Genomic DNA, 15153 nt, shown 5'->3' with positions numbered 1-15153 from the left:
CTAGCTTGGAATGGTCAGCATCAAACTGACGTTTCTTGAAGTTGAAGTCAGCCGCTTTGCACGACTCGCAGGGGAGAGTATAGCCCGAGCCCTCTTTGCGCGCCTCCGTTTAACTTCGCTCATGTTAATCTCCAACTTGTTAGCTCATCAGAGTTGCAGGTCTAAGAGACCAGACCTTGCTAATCTCAAAGATATCTCTAGTTATTTTAACCAGGTGAATACTAAGCTTTTTTACTGTGACAAAAATAGGTTATTGCTGCTAAGCGGCAATCCAATTGGCGGGTCTTAGCATTTGTCTTTAGTTCGGTCGCTGGCTTCGCTGCCTGGGGTTTGGTTGCTGGCTTTGCTGCCGAGCTTCCTGCCTGGGGATTGGAGCTGGTGGCTAGGTCTGCCAGATCAGAAGTCATGCCAATCCTTCGGCAATTCTTGATTCTCGTTTCCTTGGTTGCAGGGAGGTCCCATTCCCGAAACGCCCGTTCTTAATAGGTCTTTATAATGGCTGTATCATAAGCTTGCAGTATTAGCAAGCGAGAAGCCTTTTGCTTTGGGTTAACAAGATTACGGCCTGGAGTTTATTTGAATTAGTAAGTGCCGGTGTTGTCTTCTAAGGAAAGATATGGGAAATTTCCTCCAGCTGCCTGTGTGAATTTGTCTTGCTTACTTCTGCGCAATAGCCAAGTTGCCGGGCCTCTTCCCGGAGGAACAATGCGTGTAGACATGTCTGGCAGCCGGTGGCCAGTGGCAATAATCAAGGACGACGACACTTGGTAAACTTGAAGTGCGGATACTTGAAAGATCTCTGGCAAAGGAGCCGTATGAGCAACGAAGGGTTCGTGGCTGCCGCTGGAATCTCCAGTATGTAGTGGCGTGTGGTGTGTTCGCGCAGATCTGATGCTTGGACGAATGCCCTGTTTTTAAAGCCCAAATCTCCGCTTTTAGCTGAAGCTAGAATCGCAGCTTCAATATCAAGGAAGGTCCTGTAAGCGGACAGAGGCGGGCCTTAAAGCCGTTCATGAAAGGGCTTAGGAAGTAGTTGGGTGTACCTAAAAGCGGGAACGAAGACCACCTGGTTCTTCTTAAGGAAGTTTACGTTGGAGCCCAGCCCTGGAATAGGGCAAACGAACACGCATTACAGCAGTAGCAGACTAGGCTCACCCAGTACGTCTGTGAATATACTTCCAAGGTTGACTAGGTGCGCAACTCCAGCTTTATAAATTAGGTGCCGTTGACGTCGCGTATGTTTCCTTCTCCAGTTGCCTGCTTAGTACCAGGACCACTCTTTTCAATTCTAGAGATAACTTGTTGGTTCTGGTGTTCGGGCTTCATGGTTCTGTTCGCGTCGTCATCATGTACACGGGAAAGCAGTGCATTCTTGTCGTTGAATATGTTTCATAACATTGAACCCATTCCTTTCCGAAGGTAAAGGAAAGAGATATGAGGAAGGCCATGGTTGACCAAGTGCGATTACCTGTGCTCTGAGCCGTGGTGGGTAATGGGAGGCGCTTAGCCTTTTTCTTTTGCGTTGATACGTGATTGTGGCGAATCGAATATTGAAACCATCTGCAAGAGAAGAAGAGAAGAACGGAGGGCGCCGGCTGCGATTCTCATAGACAGTACCACGTATGTGGGATATAAAGTGTCCGGTTCGGCGTTTTCAAAACAAAATGTTTCTGGGTCGGATGACTCGAGGTTCTAGATCTTGCCAATGCAAACTATCTCACCGTTCTCACCGAAAAGCCATACCGGTTAAGCCTGAAGAAGTATTCGACTTCTGGAGGAAGACCCAGCCTTCCGGTTCCAGACCACAGAGCACTCTATGGCTCTGAACCGACCGCATTAGGCGCAATGGGGGTGGTAGATTGGGACTCGGACAACCAGGAAACCACGAATAAAACTAGAAAGCTCGCCAGACTTGACCCAGTGGCTTAGCATCCATGCAAGCTGCCTGACAGACCAAGGCAGTCACGACCAGGACTACGGGTTCGTGTTCAATCATGAGGTAGGTGAATACACCATTCTGAGAGTTCTGGCTTAATGGCTATCTCGAGTTCATGGTCATAATCATCTGTTCTCACTTGAGTACATATGGAATACCGCTTGTGTATTCAACGCAGAAAACACCATTATTTTGCAGTTGTTCGATGGAAAGACTAAGGATGTTATTACCGTTTGCGAGTAGACCTGGTAGCCCATGCAGTCTTACTCTGAGGACGATGGAGGCTCGGCCAGCATTTTAAATGGGTTCAGGCCAGGCATCTGCGTGCGACTCCATGAGTTGCGTAGATGATCCACCAAGGCACCCTTTCCGCAACCCCAGGGTTACAGTCTGATCAATGCGATATCTTGTCTGCCGAACAGCTCCCCGCACAACTCTGCGCACTTGGTGTTTGATGCGGTGTATGATGAACACATAACTTTCTGAAGAGTAGCGCGCCATTGAAAGCTCCCAAGTGCATGGTATCTGTAAGCCGCAGATCTGTTCACATAGCTGGGGTGATGCCCAGAGCTAGATTGGTAGGCCCGTTATGCAGTCACTATCTACGTGTTACGTGGCGTTCCAGAGGGACAGGCTCCAGGGGCGGCTTTGGAAGCGTTTAAGGATCAAGCCCTATAATCTTCACTGTTGGGTCTAAGCGCTTTGTAGTCTTAACAATCCTATTGGTTAATGGATAAGTAAATCGCGTGACATGCTCGTATCAAGGCATGAAAACATCCACAAAGGTACGACGAGCAGCACCGTTTTGCCAGTCCACACGGATCCTCTTATAAGTGGGAAGACTTGGTAAAATCTTGGGTTGTTGGACAAATTACTCATGCTCCATCAGTACAGACTAAGCGGTACTCAATGATATGCTTTCTCCGGCGTGTTCTATTGAAGCACACTCTAGCATCATTCTCGAAGATATCTCGTACAGTTACTGCGCTATGTAAAGACAGTTTAGCGCTGACTACGGGGTAGTTCTAATGGAACTACCATAGCGGGCACCTGCACCTGGTTTTCACTTCTTACTCTGGCGGACATCCAGGATGGCATTGATACACGGTTCACGGCATGAGCTAAGTGCTCGATCAAATCGGTCAAGACGATCATATTCCACCGAAGAAAATGGATATCTTACTCTGTCCCCTTCCCATGTCGAGCCACATGAACCGCCACTCGAGAAAATCAGTCACTATACGGGGCCATTTCAAAGCAGTGTAATGCCCTGGATGCATGTTTGCAAGTCTTCAGAGTCTTCAGGGGCGAAGTTCCAATTCGTAGTGAGGCGAAGAGATACCTTATAATGGCGAAAGGATTCTAGGTAGTGCCAGTAACCCAGTCTTGGTCTTGAACCTTGCAGAATCCCTACTATTCACAAGCGGCATTTGTTGGTCTTTCTTGTCACTTGCTGGCCTAGCCTTTCTCCCATTGAGTAGCGTTGTCATTCCAAAGATCCAGGGCCTCGTTCACGGTTTCTTGGAATTTGTCTTTAAATGACGGGCGTACCGCATGATCCGATCTCGAAGTTCCTTGGAGCCGTTCTATTGAATCCCGAGCCGAAAGAGACGGGTTGGTCCTCGAAGTTCAAGATCTGTCCTACCCAGACGGTGTTGGGTCAGGCTCCAGCATTACCGGAAGGTTCAGGAGACTGCGAGTCTCAGACCTCAGGCCTAACCAGTCCAAGGTACTCAATTGCAAAGTTACCCACATCCTGGTATCTGGTATGTGTCAAGTCGAATTGTCAAGTCGAAGGTCTCGATGGATAACGATATCGTTTGGAATGAGACTATGTTTCCTCTCCCTCGATACCTAAGGCCATGGCGTTCTTAATGGCTTGCGTAGCAAGTTCATGCCCTGACCGTACCATTACCCGGGACTGGAAGCTACCTACTGCAGTTTTATAGGCTGTTATGTATCCCACAACCTTTGACGGAGACCAATATGTCTCTCACGTCTTCGAAAATGACCTCGTCATCAACCCTGGCTAATGATGGCAGCCCGTAAAGTTATAGTGTTCTACACTTTATAAGAAGTGCTTGTGATATCAAATAAGTTCTCCACTGGCGTCGTTCAGCCAGCGCACAATTAGACCACGTATCCCCGAGTAAGGGTTCCAAGGTTAAAGGATAGCCGGCGGGGGGGTAACCCTCGCAAACTAAGGTATGTACGTAGGGTCTGTGACCTGCGTGACAAAATGCCGGCTGGGAAAGAACCATCCGCCTGGTTGTAATCATAGAGAAAAACATCAGAAGATAATTGAGGTGCCGCGATAACATGGAAGAGAATCAAAGAAAGCGCAGCACCTGAATGGGCTACCCGACCTAATAGTGTAGAAACCACTAAAGTCCTATACCTAACTTGAATATTGATGGCCTCCTTGTATTCCTGTTTTTGGAAGTCGTCCACAAGACGGTGCAGTTCTCTTCTGACAACACATCCTCCACTCAATGGGCTTTCCACAGTTAAGCTGCGCTGTGCCTTTGCGTAGCATTGCCCGGGCAGCGTCATCCTGCATGGACAGCATCGTATCAGTCGGGTGCAGCCCTAGCCATGGGATGCAAGACGTGCATTCCGTGACTGGCCCGGAGAAGAGCACGGGTCTACCTGGGTACATGTGTACCACTCAAGGAGTACACTTGAGTCGAAAAAATGCATTGTCCTCAATGCTTAAGGGCCTTCCAGTTGGTCGTTCAATTCACTTCTTCCAGTCCTTACGATCAATCTCCTCCAAAGCAAAACCCAGCTCACTCATGTAGTTCTTATAGATAGGAACGTTGTTTGCCGCGTTATCGGTGAAGTCAGGGAGCGGAATATTGTTGTACTCAAAGTCAGGATCTTCCGCCTGCAGCTCTTGAGCATTTCTGTCGGCAATAGTCTTTAGATACTCGACAAACTGTTCGCAGGAACGTTTTGAGATAGGGCGTTTAAGAATATTAGAATCAGTGTCGAGGGACAGTGCGCGAGAATGCTTTGTACCGCCTTTGCCATGGCGTTTCTTAAGGAATTTGATGACTTTAGCGGCCTCAGCTTGTGCGTCAAGACCCTGCCACATCCCTGGACTTCTCCATCATAATAGCCGTGTCCACAATAGTAGGTGCTCTTATAACGTTAGGGATGATTTCGTCGTTAGTAGTGATAAGCTCATCGAAACCTAGAGCAGCAACTTCTTCGGCGGATGTACCTTTGGGCCAACGAGTCAAGGGGTTCTTGCACAGCTCTGTGGGCTTCGTCATGGTACCGCTCCTAACAACCTTCTCGCACATGCATTGGGTGAAAAGCCCAGGTTTGTTTTGCGAGGGTGGACTTCAACGCCAGCGCAGATTTCCGAATGCTCTTGCAGATTGCGCCGCTGGCTATTGCCCCAGATGGGGATTGCTTGCCAGCGCAACGGAAGGGGATGCAAAGGTTTCGCGACGGTTTGCACGAAAGTGGCGAGGTTCTTTCTACAGTTTTTGGAAGGGACAACTGCGGCTATTTCCAGTGTGTTGGTCTCTTTCTAGCACCTCGGTTGGACATTTAGCTTTGTATACATTTCTGTGGTAAAAAAGTGTTGGATTAGAACAGGCACAGACAGACCTGGTTAGGAAAAAGCTTTGGGTAAATGAGGAGTGGATGACAGTGTGAGGGGTCCACGTAGCGCAAGAAGTTGAGTTCGTAGAAGTATTACTTGAATGGAAGTGAAGATATTTTCCACTAAATACCACGGGCCTCAACAAAGCAAACAGCAATAACCAGCTGGTTCTCTCCTACAATCTGATGACAGGATGCCATCATACTTCTCCCTCTTTTCCCACCAAATACAGGCCTTTAGCGAAGAACATAAACGATTCCTGCACTTCTGGCTGCCTCTTTTCGTGGCAATTCTCCTTGAAAACATGGTTATAGTTACTTTCTAAAAACCGTGACTTTCCCACCTGGCCATGGCGCACGGAGGGGTTTGCTTTCTTCAGGATTGTTGTGATATCAGCTCTCGTCCTCTACCGCAGTGGTAGGGAGCTGTGCTGATGCTTCGGTTTCGATATCCAGCAAAATACTGCGCATCTCGTCATCGGTTGCGGTTGCCCAATCGTCAGTGTCCTGTCCCGTAGCCTCAGGACGGACGTAAGCGTCGTCGGAGTCTGATTCCGAGTCGAACCAATTGAACAGATTGTTCCCATTCACGACCGCTCGTCCTTGTGGAATCTCGGGAACGGACTTCGGAACTTCAACTCGCTTTCCGTTATCGTCCTTAAGGGCAGTACCGAGTTGTTCTTTTGGTGTCTGGGATTGCCATAGGGGTTGCAGTACATAATTGGCTTGTCTTGAGTAATATATAGATAATAATTTCCATTGTTTGGCTGGGCAGTATGATGTAAATACCTATTCTGAGTATCGGTAACTAATAGATTCGGCGTCAAGATAAATTCTATTGGCAGTAGTTGGATATATAATAAGCTCTCTGGCCTTTGCATGACGTTGTTTGCAATACATAGTGGTGTTCTGTTCTCTTCGTCATTGGTCTCTTGCGAAGTGGCATGCTCAACTTGAAGTGCAGTCAAATCTTGCCTGCATCGGGTAGACTCTTGCTCTCCATCCCTTATTCTTTTAACAGACCTTGCGGGTCTCTTTCTTCGTGTTATTCTTAAATCCCGTCGGTAGGTATTTTTGGGTTAACAGACCCTCTTGGGCCTCGTGCAACTAATTAGCGACCTTGCTCTTTGACTTGTGCCAAGCCAGTGAGATATTGAAGGTTGATCACGTTGCAGAAGATGAAAAAGGTTTAGTATTCATGGGCGTGATTAGGGGAGCGTTTTGGTGAGGAGGCAACTTAAAAGCCTAGAACTGCTCCCTGGAAATCTTGGTATACCTTGTCACAGGCTGGGTGTCTCTTGGATTATTAAACTTTCTCTGTTAAGGATCCAGTTGTCGCCCAACTTGTGCTGGAGTTGGCCATCAGTGATAGCCGTAAAGACATGGTCCTTGTCACCCGGCTGCCCGAATCCAGGCGTGAATCGTCGCCTTGTCAGCTTCCAGCAAATGACATCGTCGGCCCCGGGGGGTCCTGGGCGCAGATTGCCTGCAGCGACAAGGTGGGTTTCATCCCTTTGTTATTGACTAGAGAGGCTCTGCATAGTAGTCCATAGGTCGTAGGCTAGCTCGAATGTTGTGCAGAGTATAAGGAAATAACATTCCATTGCTGGAGCTGGGTAAACATGCTCAGAGGTGATCCGCTCTCTTTGCATCAGTAAAGCTAGGCACAGTGTTTCATTGTCCGGGGTGCATCCCAACATTCGGGGACTTGTTAGAACAGCCATCGCCATACAAAAAGCCCAGCCACTTGACCGTGCGTGATGGGATCCTTTCCCAGGAGCTGGGTCAGGGCCTTGAAAATCTAACAGTTCCTCTTGCTAATCATAGACAATTCCAGATAGACCCACTGAAAGTGGCCCCTGGGCTAGTGTTAGATATACCATTTGGCAGTTGAATACCCCAATAGGGAACTTAAAAGCACCCGGGCGGCTGGGCAGGGGTGTTCGGTGCGGTAGCGGAGGTTGGCTTTCTGCAGATCCTTTTTGGCCTTGCTGGAGAGAGAGAATTCTTTCCGGTGGGCTTTCTCCACATTTTTAAAAGCCTTTAGCAACTAAATCATCGCGGAATAGGTTTGGAATATAAATTCCTGGCCCTATTGAAACTTGCCATCCTCCAGGGGTAGCTCGACCCCTTCATCGTTGGTTCGCGGGTAGAAAGAGTGGTAGTAGCCGACCAAAAGCTGCAAGTCATATGCATCGCCCGTCATCATTGTCTTGACCTAAGGGACACGACGAATTAGCCACGAAACACAAGGGAAAAGACATCGGAAACTCACTGGCTCGACCTTGATGCCCAAAATGTAGAAGACACGTCCGCAAAACCAAACAGAATTAAGACCGGAGACTTTGTCTTTTCTTTTCTTCTCGTCGGTGTCTGCACGTCCTGTGGCCAGCGCAATCTCTCTATCTCTAATTAGCTGGACTAGGTCATCAAACCTCGTGTCGTTAAGGTAGGATACCTCACAGTATGTGGTTTCCCTCCAGTAGGCTTATCCACCCGTATCACGGTACAAAGAAGCAGGAGGGAATGGAGATGGGAGCGGTGTATTCGTGATAATCTCGAAGTAGTCCTTGTGTTCTGGGTTTGTGGAGCCCAAGGAGATCATATCCTTGGTTTTGGTATTTTCGAGCGCAATCCAGTTGGCTTGTTCTTGGATTGGACTTAATGGGGGATTGTGAAGTAGTGCTTTTCTTGCACGCTAGTTTCGTCCCAGTCTCAGTTGACCTGTTGGTCTCCGTTGTGGTTGTGGTCGTGGTGGGCCGGTTAGGGCTATCATCGCCTGACCTGATCTTAGTGTCAACTTCTGCCACACTCGAGCTACGCATTCGTGTTTGGCCAATCTGCATGGGAATCAATTGCGAGGACAAGGACTTGTCACACCTGGAACACGGAAAATGTATATTTACATATACCTTGATCAACTGACGCAAACCGTCAAGCGTCACGCATGCTGTGTCTGAGCAACTGTTGATGGACGGTTAATCTTAGCTGCTTCATTAGATTAAATGTGTTTGCATAGCAGTTGAAAACGGCTTTTTCTTGACACAGACAGTCATGAGAGTCAACACTAATACGAAGTAAACTCAGTGGGTTCTATTTCACGCCGAATCGGGGCTGTTCTCTGCAGCGTGGTGGTGGAAGAGGTTTAAATTTGCCGATGAATTTTGATGGTTGCACGTAGACAGTATTTCCACAGAGGCCTCTCTTCCTTATCGCATGTTTAACGGAGATAGACATCAGCTCTGAATTGGCTGCCTCGCTCAAGAAACGTGGCGGGGAATTCCTCCGTCTGCAGGTCAGTCGAGGCCAAATCAACACTGGTTGAACATGAGGGTCCGTTGCATGACAAAAAGAGCCATGAGAACCGGAGGAATCGATTTGTGAGTAGAAGACAAGGATGACAGTTTTAATAAGATGAGAAACAGAAACAAGGGCTGGATACCAAGATATAGCATAGGTAAGCGTGGATAGACCTGGCAGGAACACAATCATGAGAAAAGGTATAAGAGGTAAAACACCAGTTCCTCAGCCGGCTCTCTCTCAGCATACTCCGTATTTCTGGTTATTGAATCCGCACCTAATTTAAGATTTAATCGAATAGCTCCATATTTCCATGGTCAACAGCCTAGATTAAGAGTCTCTAGGAGGCTGGATTGAAGCCCTTCCAGTGAGCACGGGTTGTAGGTGTACCATGTGACCCTGTGCCAGCCACCTTTGCTGGCCTTCGGGCAGACAGCAGACTTATTTAAGCAAGGCTGGCTACAGGGTTCTCAGAAATGGGTGGAGCGTTTTACCTTCGTAAAAGCCCAGCGCTATTTGTGGGCTGCAGACTTTTAATAAGCCATATAATTAGGATTGATTTATAGAGTAAGGAACTGTTACATTGTTGGCACCAGTAGGCTTGAGCTTCGTTATATTTTGACTATCACCTAATGACAAGGGCTATGCAAGTGAGAATAGAACCAATCTGCAGTCTAAAAAACTTGTATCAGATATCAGACGGCAGATTGCTTCCCATTACTGCATAGGACGTAGAATTATAATCACTTTGTATCCATGCAACCAGTTTCTCCCTTGATGTAAAAGTTGCAAAAGAGATTGGTTTCTTGAACCATATCTAATGTTGCTTTCTTCGCCAACATATACTGCCTCATAGGTTTGGCCATTAATCCATAAAGTGCTGATGAGAATCCCAATGTACCTGCTGCCTTTGTCATTGTTCAGCAAAGAAGGTGTTTCATGAGCCAGCGCAGTCTCTGAATTTTCTTGTATAAAATAGTCAAGGATAGCCCAGACATCACTACTTGTCTTCTTAAGTAGAAGCCGGGTAAACTCCGGATGGCCAGGCTCTTGGAGCTGTTTCCAGCTGTCCGCATGATCGAGGGTGCTGCGTGATGTGCCGAGAGGCTTGAAAAGACGAGACGGCCTTCATGTGAAGGCCTCACTGTGCGTATAATACCAAAGCCAGCACATGCTGCAAGCAGAGGACACTGCCTAGAGTCACCTGATGTTTGTGGCCCGATACTGACAAGCAGTAGCCATTTAGCCATACATGAAGAAAGGCGCTTGTCGAGACGCACATGTGGTTGACTTCATGGGTGGGCTCCTCGGTAGGATCAGACACAGCAGGAAGAGGCATAATGGGTGCTAGCACGACGGGAGGAGACATAATGTGCCTCTTCTATACAGCTGTTTGGTTTAATGGAATCCGGATAACCTTGTGTAGGCGGTAATGTTGCCCAAATGATTGATAACAGACCACATGGCCGCAACTCGGTCCTCAATTGCCAGGCTGGATTAATAACTTCCCTATATGCTCTTTAAAAGTTAGGTTGTTTGTTTCAATGTCCTATTTTAGCAGCGGAAGTCTATCACGCAGAAGGCACGACGAAAGCTGCTGGTGGGAACGGTATGTCTAAGCCCAAATCGTGCTGCTCGGCGAAACTGGCGGCAGTTTTGAAACTCACAGGATTGGACTGGACCCAGAATCAGGAATTTGGTTAGTGTTACCGGGTGCAGCGAGATCGTGAGGAAGCTCTTGGTTCCTAACGAACGTCCTGTATTTGGTAGGTGATGTTAAGCAGCAGATGTTTGGAAAGCTTAGGTCGTCCACTACGCGCTAAGCGTGAAACTAAGAATGTCATGAAACTTGATTGTCTTGCTTATCTCCCCTTGGGGAGATATATACGCTAGCTAACTGATACAACACGGGTCAAAAGTCTGTACACACTTCCTATTTTCCCACTAAAAACAGCAAAATCTGGACATTTTTGAATTAGTATAACTAAATAAAGCTATATTATAATTTATACTCTAAAAAATATATAATTAAATTAGAATAATAAATCTTTTATATATTACTATTAAAATTTAAATATTTTTAAGTTTTAAAAAGTTACTGGTATTTTAAGGCAGGAAAGTACTAAATTTTAAATATATATTATGGGCGCCTATATAAAAAAGTGCTAAAAAAATAAGAAACATATAGCATATATTATTAAAAAAATTATAATTTTTAAAAAGCCTTACCTATACTTAAAAAAGTATATCTATAATATTAAGAGAATTGCTATTCTCACGGTAACTTTCCTATTCTCACGGTAATTAGCGCCCTTTGGCCGCGCCAGCGCGGGAGCTAGCCGCTTTAGTACTAGTAAGTAAAAAGGCTATTACTAAGCTTATTTAGGTTCCGCCTTTTAATTCTGCCCGGCAGAAAACTTAGCACGCATTAATTATTAATATTTTTAAATTTTAATTTTTTATATAAAAATTAATATTTTAAACTTAACTAAATACAGGCAAGTTCTAACTTTTAAATAGCCGTGTATACTAATTAATAAAAATATATTATTTAAAATATAAATTTTTACTTTTTTTACTGCGCTGCGCTTAACTATAAATACTTATTTTAATAAAAAACCTTAATATTTTTTTACCCCCTTTTTTAACTAGTTAATTTATATATTTAAACTTAAATAAATCTTGCTTAATAAACTTTTTTAATTAATTTAAAGCCCCCTAAGGCCTTTTTTTATTATTTTTTTAGTAAAAAATAAATATAAAAGTGTTAAAAATATATAAAAAGTTAAGATCTTAAAATTAAAAGCCACTAGTTATAAAACTTTTTAAGGCTAAGGCTTTAGTTATTATAAAATACTTTTTAAATTTAATAAATATAGGGAAGTCCAAGGCTTTACTTATAATTACTTATATAATATTTAATTAATTTATTAAAATACTTTAGTAAATAATAATTTATTATTTTAATTACCTTTTATATAATATAGGTAAAAACCTTTATAATAATATTTTTTAAAAAAAATGCTTATATTAAGGCGGAGGCCTTAAAATATTATTAACATGTTAATATTAAGCTTTTATATATTAAGTCTTAATAATACTATTAATAAAAGTTATTATATAAATTAGCTTGCTTTAAAATAACTTTAATTTTTTTTTAATTAATTATAAGCTAACTTTACCCAAAAGGTTAATATTTAATTAAAATATAAATAAATATTAGTATAATAAGCTAAAAAAAAACTTTTTAGTATTTTTTTAAAGCTATTTTTTTTAATATACTATAAAAAATTTTTATATATAAATTACTTATATACTTTTTTAAAGGCCCTTTATTAGCTTTTAAAAAAAGTTTTTATTAAAAATTATATAGCTTAAAATTATAATTATAATATTATAATTTACTACTTATTAACCCTTTAACTTTATTTTTTATTATTTAAATTAAAACTATTTTAAAGTATAATTAATATAGCCCGCTTTGCTTAGCTAAGGATTTTTTAGTTAATATATTAAATATAAAAAATTTAATTAATTATAGGAAGAATAATACTAAGCACCTTAATAAAAGCCTTATTTTTATTAATAATAGTAACCCCGGGTATTTTAAAGCCTTTTTATATATAAAAATTATAAAGTTATTATAGTATTTAAGTATATAATAGCTTAATTTTATTTTCTATAAAATTATATATAATAATAAAGGTTTTATTACATGCGGTAACTTTAGTAATTATATAAAAAAAATAAAAGGTACTAGTTTATTTTATAAATATAGTTAATAATAATAATAAAGGGGTTTTACTTAAGTTATTTAATTAAAATTAAATAAGTTAAAAAGGTATACTTTAACTTTTTTTTAAAGTTTATTTTATATTTTATAAAGCTGCCCTTTTATTAAGATAGCTAATTAATAAGTACTTTAATTAATATTTTATTATTTAAAAACTAATATTAAAACTTATTATAAAAGTTATAAAAATTTTTAATTTTTAAAGGGCAAGGCTTTTTTATATACTTTAAATAATTTATAATATATTAAAAATAGTAGCTAGCTTTATTAAATATTAAGCTAAAAATCTTTTTTTTATAATTTTTAATATACTTTTTGCGCTAGTTAAGAATAAAAAAGTTTTTAATTTATTTATAATTATAAAAGCTATAAATAACTTTAAGTATTATAATTAGGGTTTAATACTTAATAATAACTTTAAATAAGTAATTAATTTAGTAAAATCTAGCGTTTTAAGGCTTTAAAAAAATAGGCTTAAAAAAATTTTTTTAATATAGGCACTACTCCGCGGTGGTATTTAAAATTAATAAAATTAACTTTTTTATAATATTTAGGGTACTTGCTAGTGCTTTATTTAAAAATTATAAAGTTATTAATTTTTATAAAAAACTTAAAATAAGCCTTTACTTTTTTTATAAAGTTAAAAACCTTTTTAAAGCTATTTTTAAGCTTTAAAATACTATTATATTAATTTTTAATTTTAAAGTTATATTTATTAATAAAGGGCTTGCTAGGGGCTTTATTTTTTAAATTATTAAATATATATATTAAACTAGTATTTAATACCTAATTAAAAAATAAAATTTTATTAAAATTAGACTTTATAATATTAAGTTCTTGTTTTATATAAATTATAACTTTATAAAGTTTTAAAAATATTTTTATAATATTAAGCTTGGTAATAAGGCTACTAATATTAATTAAGTTTAGTTTATAATTATAAAGTAGCTAGCTATAAAACTAGTATAAATATAGCTAGTAATAGCATCGCGCGCGGCTGGAGGGCGCTAATTACTATAAGATTAATAAAGTTACCGTGAGAATAGCAATTCTCAATATTAATAAAAGGCTTTAGTTTTTAAATAAAATATAAAAAAATATATATTAATATAAAAATTCCTAGAAGAATTTATTTTAAAAAAGATATTTTTTTTTACTTTTTATTAAATAACTTATTATAAAAATTATATTTTTTAATTATTTTTACTTTATAGCAAAATTAAATATTTTATATATTTTATATATAAAGGATTTTATAGTACCTTTTAAATTAGTGGAGTTATTAATATTTTAAACCTAGATAAAAAAGAGTGTGCACAGACTTTTGACCCATGATTTTAATAGGCATGGGTGGTAACATACACGAAAAGTAGTAATATATGCTAGCAAATAAAAAGATAGAGCGTATGTTCTAGCAGCGTAAGTTAAAAAAATTAATAAGTAAAATAAGCAACTATAGGAGATATTTCCTAAAGCATTAATTATTATAACATGCTAAATATCCCTAAAGCATTAGTAATAATATTAAATATAAACTCAGGCTGGGGAGTTGCAGTCTTGGGAGCTGGAGTTCGAGTTACTAAATTAAGCATTAGATGCAGGAAGAATGCTGAGAAAGCCTTTTTTAGGATAGCTTACTAGGAGCCGGGCGAACCACCTTCTTAATATCTTCCCACTTTTTATTAGTGATTTTTAGCAGCGTCCAACCTCCTTTATAAATATTAATAGGAGCCAGCTGCTGCCTTACTAACTGGATAATACTTTATATTACCTTTTTCTTTTTGTCTTGGGACGATTGATTGCCGTGTAGCAATTTACCTAACAAACTATTCTCTATAACAAGGCGGCAGAGGAGCTGTGCTGTGAAATCATTAACCAACCACTCACTAGTGTCGGGCGCATAAGATTTGTAGCTTTTCACAGGCTTGTCATATTCGACGAATACACTAATCGACCTCCAACACGAGCAGCGCCTCTCTGAATTGTAATTCAATATAAAGGAAAAGCGTGATTCCTATTAGGAATCTCGACGAGAAACGTGGGACAATCTCTAGCAGCCGGGGCCAAGTCGCGCCTTATACGCTTCTAAACCCGACCTCCGTTCTTCTCGATTCGTAGAATGGCTTCAGAGCAATCTTGGTAGACTTCCAACGGAAGCACAGGGATTGAAAAGATAGCGCAGTTAACAACAGCATTGCGGTACCCTGGCGTGCCACAGGCAATGAGTAAATGCTGCACTCGGGTGACTTGACAGGGCAGAACAAGAATCAGCGTATCTTGGTAGAGAAGGAGCCGGGCCCGTCAAGTAGTCGGGAACTTTGTGGCCCTCTAGATCCTGCCCAGCGTGTCAGCCGAGGAGCTGGAGGTTGCAATTTCCTGCCGAAGCTGAGTTTCCTTAATTCAACCGCTGAAGACACAATAGCAGAGATAGAATTGCTCTTCTCTATAGTTATTTGGCAGCCTTCCGGTACTTGGTGAAACCCAGGCTCGATCAAGAAGGCCTTGCATC

The 15153-nt window shown here is 41.0% G+C and overlaps 3 protein-coding genes across 3 annotated transcripts; all 3 read right to left on the bottom strand.

Moving 5' to 3' along the window:
- Positions 1-4676: 4676 nt before the first annotated feature.
- DSM5745_00313 (uncharacterized protein) lies at positions 4677-5033 on the bottom strand (the record flags this gene model as incomplete). The annotated part of the gene is made up of 1 exon (XM_026742329.1): positions 4677-5033. One exon carries the CDS (start codon positions 5031-5033, stop codon positions 4677-4679), a length of 357 nt encoding a protein of 118 aa, XP_026608174.1.
- Positions 5034-5944: 911 nt separating this feature from the next.
- On the bottom strand, positions 5945-6270 carry DSM5745_00312 (uncharacterized protein; the record flags this gene model as incomplete). Its single annotated transcript, XM_026742328.1, has 2 exons — positions 5945-6175; positions 6223-6270. 2 exons carry the CDS (start codon positions 6268-6270, stop codon positions 5945-5947), a joined length of 279 nt encoding a protein of 92 aa, XP_026608173.1.
- Positions 6271-7643: 1373 nt separating this feature from the next.
- DSM5745_00311 (uncharacterized protein) lies at positions 7644-8397 on the bottom strand (the record flags this gene model as incomplete). Its single annotated transcript, XM_026742327.1, has 4 exons — positions 7644-7769; positions 7827-7972; positions 8048-8211; positions 8336-8397. 4 exons carry the CDS (start codon positions 8395-8397, stop codon positions 7644-7646), a joined length of 498 nt encoding a protein of 165 aa, XP_026608172.1.
- Between the last annotated feature and the right edge of the window lie 6756 nt (positions 8398-15153).

Source organism: Aspergillus mulundensis (genome assembly GCF_003369625.1).
Source record: "Aspergillus mulundensis strain DSM 5745 chromosome Unknown scaffold_0, whole genome shotgun sequence".
Taxonomy (NCBI): Eukaryota; Fungi; Ascomycota; class Eurotiomycetes; order Eurotiales; family Aspergillaceae; genus Aspergillus; species Aspergillus mulundensis.
Note: the sequence above shows the minus strand (reverse complement) of the source record. Positions and strands in the feature narration are given on the sequence as shown.